Raw genomic sequence first — 11,823 nt, 5'->3', positions numbered from 1 at the left:
ACTATTAAAAAGCAATTTGCCTTTCTGTAGCTGTTTCAACTAATTGTCCAAGATAAAGGTAGCTCTAAGAACAGAGCTCACTGACAGTTGAGAAGTGTGTGAACTCTCAGCCAACTTGCAAACTCAGCAAGAGGAGTGATATCAAAGCTACCACTTCATGTCCTTTGCACTTGCTGAAATTTCTGAGTTGTCTTCAAGAGCAGCCCCATGTAGAGCATGCTATAGTAATCCACCATTGAAGTTGTGGTAGTGTGTATCAGTATAGAAGGAGAAACAATTTCTTAATCAGATGCAGGCAGTCTTTTTCCATGGCCCACATCTGTTTTTTAAACAGCATTATTATTCAGATTTTTGATGAAAATCTTTCCATCCAAAGATGTCAGCCACAGAACATGGCAGATGAACGATGGTGCCCCATGCAGGTCTAGGATTGGGCGGATTAAAATGGAACAAGAAATGGAAGCGATCCTCAAGGAGCTGGACCAGCAGATGCCCAGTGTCACGTTCAGGGAAGTGAAAACCACCACAAGCGCTAAGAACAGCAAGGCCACCCTACTCAGTCGCAAGGACTCTTACTGCCTTGGAGACCACTTGATGGTTCGACTGGACATGTACGATCATTTGGGGAAGAGGAAGGAGTATGGAGGGGACTTCCTCAGAGCCAGGGTCTATTCATCCGGTCTTAAAGCTGGGGCTTCTGGACATGTAGAAGACTACCGGAATGGGACATACCTGGTCAATTTTACCCTATTTTGGGAGGGGGACGTCAAAGTTTCCATCTTGCTCATCCACCCCAGTGAAGGAGTTTCTGCCATGTGGGCAGCCAGAAAGAAGGGGTATGAAAAAATAGCCTTCACTGGCAAATTTCTCAATGGAACCTCAGACGTCTTCACCGAATGTGGCTTTAACGTCACCACCAAGGCAGAGCTGTGTGAGTATCTCGTTGAGAGAGACCAAGAGGCTTTCTACTGTGTTAAACCGAAGCACGTGCCGTGTGAAGCTTTCACCTACCAGAGGTCCAACAACAAACCAGTGTCCTACCTCACGGCCTTGGAAAAGAGTCTTTTCAACAGGTATTGATTTTCCTGTCTAATCTACAAATGTTTCGGTTAAGGACAGTACTTAGCTCTAGATTTGCTCCTGGGCCAAGCAGAGGCCATCAAAATGTCTGAGACGGATGAGTGCTTGGGAATGCCTCCAGTTACTTTAGGAAATGGGTCTAGAGTAGAGTTGCCTTTTCTCTGACCTGACCATCCCCGAGAGAACATTTTATTGTCTTCCATGTAGAAGTGTCTTTCATGTAGAAAGCAACTAGAAGGTTAACTCTTTGTTTTCCATACCTTTTCCTTGATAGAAATTGTCTCCCAAAACTGCTATTAACATAGTATGTGTGTGTGTGGGAGGACACATACAATATGTGTGTGTGTGTGTGTGTGTGTGAGAGAGAGAGAGAGAGAGAGAGAGTAAAGTGCTGTCAAGTTACAGCTGACTTATGGTAACCCTGTAGGGTTTTCAAGGCAAGAGATGTTCAGAGGTGGTTTGCCTCTGCGTCATGCCCCTGGTATTCCTTGGAGGTCTCCCATCCAAATACCTGCCAGGGTTGAGTGTGTGACTGGCCCAAGGTCACCCAGCAAGTTTCCACTGCAGAGTGGGGATTCGAACCTGGGTTTCCCAGGTCCCAGTCTGACATCTTAACCACTCCGCCACGCTGGCTCTCATAATATGAGTACCTGTTTTTTTCCCAATGGAGCCATCGTTTTTGGCGGTAGGATTTCTGTGAGGGAAGCACTGTGGGATAAAAAGGATAAAGCCCCCCCCCCAATTCATGGTCCAAGTTTGGGGGGCGGGTAGGGTGTTTCTAGAGTCAATGAAACATTCAGAGATCTAGTCTCATATGCTTCACAAAACCTGAAGTTCCCCCCATAGTTTCCAGCTAAAGGGAGGAGGTTAGCCACAGGATGACTGTGGGGATGTGGTTGCACACCTGAAACGGCCACACCTGAAACATCCTTGAACAACACATTTCGTTTGCAAGCTCTTTGAGGGAAGATATCATATGCCCTCCTGACCCTATTGTATTCAGAAGGCCTTAAACTAAATGAAATGCATAAATATTACATTCCATATGGGCAAGGCTTTAGATTTATTTCACCTGGCTTGATGCCAATTTAACTGGCTTCATAGTCAAACTTGGACCATTTCCATTGACTTTCCCCTGTGTTCAGTACAAGCATCACAGAAGAACATTTGACTGGTGCTGAGGGCTGTTTAGCTTGGAAAGAAAACAGTGAAGGGGAGACATGATAGAGGTCTATAAAATTATGCATGGTTTGGAGAGAGTGGACAGGGAGAGGTTTTTCTCCCTCCCCCATAATACTAGAACACAGGGTCATCTGCTAAACCTGGAGGGTGAGAGATTCAAAACAGATAAAAGGAAGTATTTTTTCCACACAACGCAGAGTTAAATTGCGGAACTCCCTGCCCCAGGATGTGGTGATGGCTGCCAGCTTGGAAGGCTTGAAGAGGGGAGTGGACATGTTCATAGAAGAAAGGGGTATTCATGGCTATTAATTAAAATGGATACTAGTCATGATGCATACCTGTTCTCTCCAGGATCAGAGGAGCATGCCTATTATCTTGGGTGCTGAGGAACACAGTCAGGAGAATGCTGCTGCAGTCGTCTAGTTTGTGGGCTTCCTAGAGTCACCTGGTTGGCCACTGTGTGAGCAGACTGCTGGACTTGATAGGCCTTGGTCTGATCCAGCAGGGCTTTTCTTACGTTCTTATGCTTTTGAAGCATACATTTGCAAACCTCACATAGCCTGATCTGTAGGGAAAGGCAGGCAACCTAAACTGTGAATAAATAAGTAGATAAGTAAATAAATAAAAGAAGCCTTGTAAGATCAGACAAAGAGACCCACCTAGTCCAGCAGCTGGTCCCAACATTAGTTGCTCTACATACAAAAGAGGTGTAAGAAAACCAAAAGCTAGGCTTACCAATCTCCAGGGGGGGCTGGAATCCCCCCCCCCAATAATTACAACAGATCTACAGACTGGAGTTCACCTGGAGGAAACAGAAACGGGATGGGCAGTATGGAATCGTATCCCTGCTGAGCTCCCTCCCCTCCCCAGGCACCATTCCTCAAATTCCAGGAAGTTTCCAAGCTAAAGTTGGCAACCCTACCCAAAGCACACATGATCATTGACCAGTTCTGCCAGCTTTTTCCTTCTGGTGACTAAAAGCCCTTTTCTGTGTTTTGCAGGTCCAACATTGGTGTTGAGATCCCTCAGATGTTTGGGGCCATTCGTGTGGTACCCTGCCAAAGTAGGTGGTCCTATCTGGTTCTCATCGTAACATTGAGACTGCAGTAGAAATTTGGATTGTGGGGGGTGTATTTCTAGTTTAGGAGTGAGATGCAGAGACCCAACAACAGGAACAAGATCAGAATGCAAAGTTGTACTTTCTAGATTTTAGGGGAATCAAGGCACATTTTTGAGTAAAGATTGCCAGAATTCTTTGACCATAAGAATACAAGCTTTGCTGGACCAGACCAAAGGGTCAGGTCCCAGCTCCACCTAATTCATCATCTTGTTTTCAGTACAAGATGTCTCTAGAAAGCTCACCAGCAGGGCATAAAGAGAATAATTTACCCCAGTAACTGGCATTCAGTGGCATGCTTTTCTGGAACACTGAGGTTCCACATGGCTTCTATAATACATGCATTTTGTGGTGATGTTCCATACCTTTTTATTATTGACTACATGTATAGCCTGTCTTTCTCCCCCAACAGCCCTGTGAGGTAGATTAGACTGAGGGAGTGTGACTGGCCCAAGGTCACCCAGCAAGCTTGCATGGCCAAGTGGGGATTTGAACCTGGGTCTCCCAGGTACTAGTCTGACACTCTAATGACTACACCACACTGCTCTCACACATGTATCAGTATGGTGTAGTGGTTATAAGAATCTGGGAGATCCAGGTTCAAATCCCCCCTCTGCCACGGAAGTTCAATAGGTGACCTTGGGCCAGTCAGACACTCTCAGCCTCACTTAGCTTACAGGGTTGTTGTGAGGATAAAATGACTGTGAGGAGCCATGTACTCTGACCCGAGGTCTTTGAGGGAAGGGTGGGGATAAAAATGTATTGATTCCTTGGATATAGACCTGATCTTGAAGAGGACTCTGGAGACCTGGCCCTTATTTCTTCCGGCTGCTAAAAGCCACCAAGAAGGAACTGTCTGAAATTAGGGCTATTCATGCAGTGCCAGTCATGTACAGGGTACTTTGCAAGGAACTCTACACATGAACACATAAAGCTGCCTTATACTTAATCGGGCCCTTGGTCCATCAAGGTCAGTTTTGTCTACTCAGACTGACAGCAGCTTTCTATGGTCTGCTCCCTCAAATCCCTCCAAGAGGAGCAGTCCCAGAATTCACAGCTGCTTGTCGCTTGTTTTCTTTTGCCAGGCAACGTGACAACTCCCAGAGGGAAATGCACCCTTAGGATGAGCTCCCCGACTCCTAGCGGCTTTATGTGGCAGAGCCGATGGCACCTGGTTTCCTGCACCATGTCCAGGCTCCACACCTTGAATCAGATCAACGCTTGCTTGAAAGGAAAGCTGATTTACTTCATGGGAGATTCAACTCTGCGCCAGTGGATGGAGTATCTCACCATGACAGTGAGAAGTAGGTTCTCGCACTGAGAAACACCATAATATAACATAATTGCCTAACATTGCTGCCCGTTTGCTGGCACCCAAAATCCTTTCTGTACCCTAAATATTCACCTTCCAGTCTTTCTTGCAATGGATTAAGGCTAGGAAACCAATTTTAGGCCCACTGGGGTGGTGTTGACATGGGCTATAAGAGCAATGGGAATGGATCAGATGACTGAAAATATTATTAGAAGTACCTGCCTTGGAGGACTGGATTTACAGGCTTTGCTGAAATGTCAAACATCACGTTCACGGTCACAAGGGCTGTTCGCAGGGCAGGGATGCTGGACATGGTATGGCCACCAGCAGGAGCTGGGGAACAGTGGGGGGACATGGGGGGAACTGGTGACTATGGCATGTTGTCACTTTTGGGGAAAACCTGGAAGTGATGCCACACCTCTCTAGGTATTGCCAGAAACCCGGTGGTAAAACCATAGAGTTTCCATTCCAAGAGAGGACTGATATTACTTCTGGGTTTCACCCGGAAGTGACATCATACCATTGGCCCAACAGTGACTTTTGGGTTATTTTTTCCCCCTGTTGCCACGCTAGCATTGGTAGGAAGAGAGGGTTGCTGTTGGGCGGTCTCCTGCCCTAGTAGAAGGCCTGGCCACTCCAGTTCAGAGGTGGGGATAGTGCTGGGAAAATGAGGCCTGCATGTTCTCCAAGGAACAAGTCAATTTTGTTAATGTTTGCATCCGTTCATTCCTTAAAATGATACAGAAAGGAAGGGACAGCTCTGGCAGCATTCTGGCTGGGGAAGGAGACTTTTCAACTGATGAGTGTTGTTTCCCCTTCCTCCTCAAGCTCTTGCAGAAAGGCAAACCCCCCACAAGCAGCTGGCTATATTGAGCTCCTTGAGCTGGGCTGGGCTGTTTCTCCCTGAGAGGAGGGGAAGGGAACTCCCTACATTGGGTTACCAGGCTATGCCCAACAAGTGGTGGGCCCTGGGGGGCAGGGGCATGGGCGGGCACTGGGGTGTGTGCACCATGATTGGACAGGGGCTGTGGCTCAGTGGAAGAGCCTCTGTTTGGCATTCAGAAGGTCCCAGGTTCGATCCCAGTTATCTCCAGTTAAAGGGACTGGGCAAGTAGGTGATATGAAAGGCTTCTGTCTGAGACCCTGGAGAGCCTCTGCCGGTCTGAGTGGACAATACTGACTTTGATGGACCGAGGGTCTGGTTCAGTATAAGGCAGCTTCGTGTGTTCATGTGTGTACTCCTGGGAAAAACTGGAAGTGACATCATGTCCCTCTAGGAGTCACCAGAAACTTTATGGTAAAACCATAGAGTTTCCAGCGATTCCTAGAGTGATGTGACATCAGTTCCAGGTATTCCCTGGAAGTGACACCACATGGTTTGCAATGCCTGCTATTAAAAAAAGTTCTCCCACCCCCACCCTGAGCAGTGGCGGGAAACAAGTATTGCTGTCAGGAGGTCTCCTGCCATTGAGGGTGGCCTGGCTGCCCTCCCCCCACCCCACTGCCTTTTTATCCTCCAGACTGTGTGACTCACTTGCAGATCTGATTCAGTCTGAAGAACAGGACTGCCCTTTGGGGAGAGAAATGACTGCAACCAACATAATACAAAATAGAAACCAAATGTAAACCTTTAGTATCAGAGGAGCATGTTTATTATTTTTGGGTGCGGTGGAACCCAGGCAGGACGGTGCTGCTGCACTCGTCTTGTTAGTGGCTTCCTAGAGGCACCTGGTTGGCCACTATGTGAACAGACTGCTGGACTTGATGGGCCTGGGTCTGATCCAGCAGGGCCTTTCTTATGTTCTTATGGGAAGGGGTCTTGTAGCAAATGGACACCTCCATGCAACAAGCTGCACTCCTTAAGATACAAAAACAAACACCAGCCATTCAACCGAGACGTAGCGGAGCAACTTCTCAAATGCCAAAGATGTAAAGAATTTCAATTGATTTTGTGTCTTTAGCACTTAAATATCTTGATGTCCATGGCTTTGGGAATGCCCGGAATTTGCATTTGCATTAACCTGTGTTGATTCTGTGCCTCTTTCCTTGTTAGCCCTAAAGCGCTTTGACATGCATGGCCATGGGAAGCTCCAGAACTTGTTTGCTGTGGATACTGCCAGAAACATTCAGATCCAATGGAAAAAGCACGGCCATCCCATCATCACTGTCTATGATTACACAGTGAAAGATCACAGGTACGTTCCTCAGGACCTTGACATGGTGGCAGGCGACCGAGACACGGCTGTTGTCATTTCTCTGGGCCATCACTTCCGCCCCTTCCCCATGGAGCTTTTCCTTCGACGGATGCTAAACGTTCGGGCAGCCGTCCAGCGCCTCCTCCTGAGGAGCCCGGACACAAAGGTCCTCATTAAAGCAGAGAACATCCGGGAGATGGATGCAGACCCAGAGCGATTCAGTGACATCCATGGCTACACCCAATACCTGGCCCTGAGGGTCATTTTTCAGGATCTCCGAGTGGGTTTTATTGATTCCTGGGACATGAGTATTGCCTATGCCGTAAACAGTATCCATCCAGCAGTGGAAGTGGTTGAGAATCAAATTAATATGTTTTTTACATATATATGTTAAAGCAGTGAAGGAGGCCCACTGATTTTTTATCAATAGTTCAATTAAAAATATGTGACCTATTATCAAATGTAATATTTAGACAGCTCACCCTTACGCTTGTCCCTTTCCAAAACACAGTACTCACAGAGATGGTTATTTTATCAGGAATTCTGTTTGTTCAGGCCACAGGTAGGCAGCCTCCAAACAACACAACTCAGAAGTTACTGGGGAAACTAAAGTAAAAGAAAAGAACTGTGGATGCTAGAATGTGCATCCAGTAATTGTCCAGTTTGCTCACCCTATCCTAACAGTTTACTACTGGCCTTTTGTGCACGGCTGTTTCCCTCGCTGTCACCCCTCCGATGATGTCGGGTCTTTGTTTTGATTATGCATTCTGTTTCCGACTGTCAGAGGTCGCCTCGCTCTCCCCCTGCATTTCCCAGCGTTTTACGGGAGCTGTTTTATCTAAACTTTGAAAATGCAGGTAAGAACAAAGACAAGAACATGAATCCCGGATAATAGGTTCAGGTTCGCTTCTCCCAAGCATGCGTGTCTGTATGCATATCTGAGCATCTTTTGCACATTTGGACTTTATAATTGATGTTACCCATGCATGAATAATGAAGACTGCATGACTCTCACAGTGACAAGCTGAAGAAGAAAATGAAACTCGCTATTATCTGGGATTCACGTTCTTGTCTTTGTTCTTGTTCATATTGGGTCCAGCTCGTGGATCCTTCTTGGGAGGTTGTTTTTGTGCATCTCCTCATGCACCCTTTCTGTGCTGGACTCTCATTTCTTACCTTTGTTGTTTTGCGTTTGGTAGCATGTCTGTGCACTTCCTCATGTACTATATGTGTTTTTTGCATATATAATTGTTTAGTAGTAGTTTTATTGTTACAGTCATAGACCAGCACAATATATAATTGTTTGTATTTGGACTGTTGGAATAATATGTTTTTGTACTGTTTGTTTGTTATGTACTTGGTTTGGGTCTTCTTATATTGTATACCAGTTTATTGAGCCTTGGTGCTGCTTTTTTGTGTTTAGCTTTGCTTATTGCAGCATCTTTACATAATTTGGCAACCCTGCTACTCAGAATCCCACCCAGCTTTTTTTGTGGATCTTAGTCCCAGGAAAGTGTTCTGGGCGGCTAACAAATTAAAACAGACAAATCAAAATATCAGCTTAAAACTACACACATATACAAAATTAAAACAAGTCAAAAACTAAAGGTTAAAATAAGTACAAAACATTAAAAGCAACAGTTAAAATATAGATTAGGAAGGAAGAATCACTGAAGGCATGTCAAGCAAAACAAAAAAATCTTCAACCGCTGGTGGAAAACGGCAGAAGGGAACAGGCAGATCGCCCTGGGGAGAAAACTCCTGAGTTTTGGTGCCCCTACTGGGAAGGCCCTCTCCCAGGTTGCTACCAGCGTAATCTCAGAAGGTGGGGCACTCAAAGCAGGACCTCTGAAGATGACTTCAGTTCTTTAAAGGCTTTAAGAGGGGACTGGACATATTCATGGAAGAAAGGGGTATTCATGGCTATTAGTTAAAATGGATACTAGCCGTGCTGCATACCTATTCTCTCTAGTATCAGAGGAGCATGCCTATTATTTTGGGTGCTGTGAAACACAGGCAGGATGGTGCTGCTGCAGTCGTCTAGTTTGTGGGCTTCCTAGAGGCACCTGGTTGGCCACTGTGTGAACAGACTGCTGGACTTGATGGACCTTGGTCTGATCCAGCAGGGCTTTTCTTATGTTCTTACGTTCTTACCACTGACACACGAAGAGCCCTTCCTGTGTTGGGGGGCGGGGTCCAGCCAGCAGTCATGACTGGTAGTGGTTGATAGACCAATGGTCCCCTGTGAATGAGTCTAACTTTGAAAGTCATCTATGTTTGGCCACCCCCACCCACCAACACACTCACTTTGTGACAGGGTAATGCAATCATTTATTAGATGGGAATTCCCAAAGTGAGTTATGCATTGTGTAAAGAATTCTACTTTTTGTCTGTGTTGAACCTTCCTTCCAGTCAATTTCTTTGAGTGACTCGAAGCTGTACTCTGCACAAGGGAGAACCCAAGTCACTGCCGCTGGGCCCAGGCCAGTTGTGTGGCATCAAGTCGTCTGGTCTCCACCACTGCACCAGCATGAGTTGCAGTGGTAGCATGTTGCCCGGCACTTGCTGAGCCTGTACCCAATGAGTCCTCCTTCCAGGGCAGGAGGGAGGGGAGCAGAGGTGGACTGGGAAGCCAAAACAGCCCTGGAAAGAGCCTCCCTCTCTGCCTTTTACTGACAGAAACCAAAGTCTGAAGCCTGGCAACATTGCCTAGCAATCTCCACAATGGTCACTGAGATCTCAGAGGGCACTCGCTACTTTAAAAGGCAGGCACTGCTTCTATTGTTTTACTGGCCAATGCATTTTTTCCTAATTTCAGATTTTTCTATAAACCAGGGGCTTTTTTCAGGTTTGTAGAAAGATCTGTCTTCTCTGTTCATGTCTCTACTCTCTGGATTTAAGTGTCTATAGATCTGGCCACATTGAGAATTAAATATATTGATATTTCTATAAGCCATGCAGTTGTGACAATAAGTAAGTGCTGAGGCAATGTCTAAAGACACCTAATACAAGAGTGTGTTCAAATCAATATGTGCCCGGTCTGGATGTGAGAATTCCCCTATACAGTTCAAGGTACCCCCAAGACACCTCAGACCAAAAACCTCAAAGCATTTTGCAAGATCACAACATATGGGCCTCTCTCTTCACACATCACCATCAGCTAGATCAGTAATGCATCATTCAACAAGCACCACAGAGGAGACATAATTGCATAAGAAAACTTTTTCTTCGTTGTACCAACCGAAGTGGTAGATCAAGCAAAGACTAAGGGATCTCTCTCAGTTCCTGCTCCCAGGGCACAGATAACTCAGCAGAACCCTTATGGCTTGTCAGGCAGTTATGAAATTGCTTCAAGAAAAATATCCAAGATAGTACATTTTTCAAGGTGACATAATTTATCATAAACTTGAAATCTGACAGCTTACAACCAGAGGTATAACTCAGACATCAGTGCAATGAACCAAACAGCCTTTGTAAATAGGGTACATCTTTAGTACCCTTCAGAAAGTGGACTCTGAGCAGAGGCAAATCCTATCGGGTGGTGCCGGTTCCAGGTTTGTAAGGGCCCTGGGCTTCTAACCACACCTCTTCCATTTGGCCCCATCCCCTCTGGCTCTATCTTTTCCACTTCAACCACTCCCTTTTCCATTTCTTTGGAGCCCTGTTAACTCCTGTGGGAGATATTTAAAAGCTCGCTTAATTTTCTCATTGAAATCAGTGGGACTTCACAGTGCTCACATTTGGCTGGATCATGCACCAGGGGCACAGTCCTGCCAAAGGAAAGCTTTTCGAAGTCCCACTGATCCCAGTGGGGGCACTCAGCCCATGAAGCAGAGGGAATGGACCAAGGGACACCGAGGATGGTTTCGCAGAGAAGTCTGAATTGAGTCGGCTGAGAGAAGAGCAGACGGCAGAGGGCAGAGCCGAGCCGAGAAAGAGGTGGGAACGGAGACAGACGTTTTGGAGCCTGGCATTTGGACAAAGAAGATTCCTGTGGATTTTCTGCTGGCCGTGGAATGGGCTACTTTAAATGGGGGCACATCTGGAAAGGAACGTGGTCAGATGTTAAGCTTAAAGCACACTTACTCTGTAGCTACAGCTGAACTTTGCATAACCCCCTTTAAAGTTTACTCCTTTAAAGTTTACCACAGCTATGGTTGCAAATAAGATTGCCAACTCTGAGAGGAAATTCCTGGAGATTGGGGGGGTGGAGCCTGGAGAGGTTGGGGTTTGGGAAGGAGAGGGACCCCAGCAGGGTATAATGCCATAAAGTCCACCCTCCAAAGCAGCCTTTTTCTTCAAGAGTACTGATCTGTGTAGTCAGGAGATGAGTTATAATTCCAGGAAATCTCCAGGCCCCATCTGAAGGTTGGCAAGCCTAGTTTCAAAATTAAACAGAAGTCCCTGGCACCTTAAAAATGAACATTTATTCCAGCATGACATGGTATGTCTGAGCTCTCCTCTTCAGACAGTATGAAGAAGTAATTATACTCCACATTTCTATAAGGAAACAGATTGAAAGGTGGAGGGTAGAGTTTGGGAACAGAGAGGGGCAGCTTGAACTTCTGGCAGGGCCTCTATTCCTTTCATGGCTGCCTAACTAGCTGATGTCCCACAGGTGTAACTTTCCTGCTACAGAAATGCAAAAATTTAGGAACCTGCACTGGTGGGGTTTTTCCCTATCTTGCATCTGTCTGCCAGAAAGGAAGATGCCGGTCCTAGCCTAGCCAGAAGTATCAACCCTGCCATTTGTGTGAAGAAATCAATCATGCCACCATCACTTCTGAATGTGTTTTCTTCCAGGGAGTACTTATTCGTTGTCTCTAAGGCAGCATTCAGACATCAGCAGCAAACTTCAGTTAATGCCAGGCACAAACTTGGCCAGCAGCCTGTGCTACCCTCTCTTGCGTGCAGAGGGCAACGGAAGGCTTCAGGGT

General features: G+C 46.2%; 1 protein-coding gene across 1 annotated transcript; it reads left to right on the top strand.

Annotated features, from left to right (window-relative positions):
* The first annotated feature begins 399 nt into the window (after positions 1 to 399).
* Positions 400 to 7,280, top strand: LOC130487346 (NXPE family member 4-like). The gene is made up of 4 exons (XM_056860838.1): positions 400 to 1,073; positions 3,264 to 3,325; positions 4,465 to 4,683; positions 6,745 to 7,280. Exons 1-4 carry the CDS (start codon positions 400 to 402, stop codon positions 7,278 to 7,280), a joined length of 1,491 nt encoding a protein of 496 aa, XP_056716816.1.
* The last annotated feature ends 4,543 nt before the right edge of the window (positions 7,281 to 11,823 follow it).

This window comes from Euleptes europaea, chromosome 14, assembly GCF_029931775.1.
Source record: "Euleptes europaea isolate rEulEur1 chromosome 14, rEulEur1.hap1, whole genome shotgun sequence".
Taxonomy (NCBI): Eukaryota; Metazoa; Chordata; class Lepidosauria; order Squamata; family Sphaerodactylidae; genus Euleptes; species Euleptes europaea.
This window is presented reverse-complemented; position numbering and strand designations above follow the sequence as displayed.

Bases quoted from the DNA above. Each gene is read 5' to 3' on its own strand.
- LOC130487346 (XM_056860838.1), top strand. From the start codon at position 400: ATGAACGATGGTGCCCCATGCAGGTCTAGGATTGGGCGGATTAAAATG. The intron at 1,074-3,263 runs GTATTGATTTTC...TGTGTTTTGCAG, and splicing joins GAAAAGAGTCTTTTCAACAG to GTCCAACATTGGTGTTGAGA. The intron at 4,684-6,744 runs GTAGGTTCTCGC...TTTCCTTGTTAG, and splicing joins TCTCACCATGACAGTGAGAA to CCCTAAAGCGCTTTGACATG.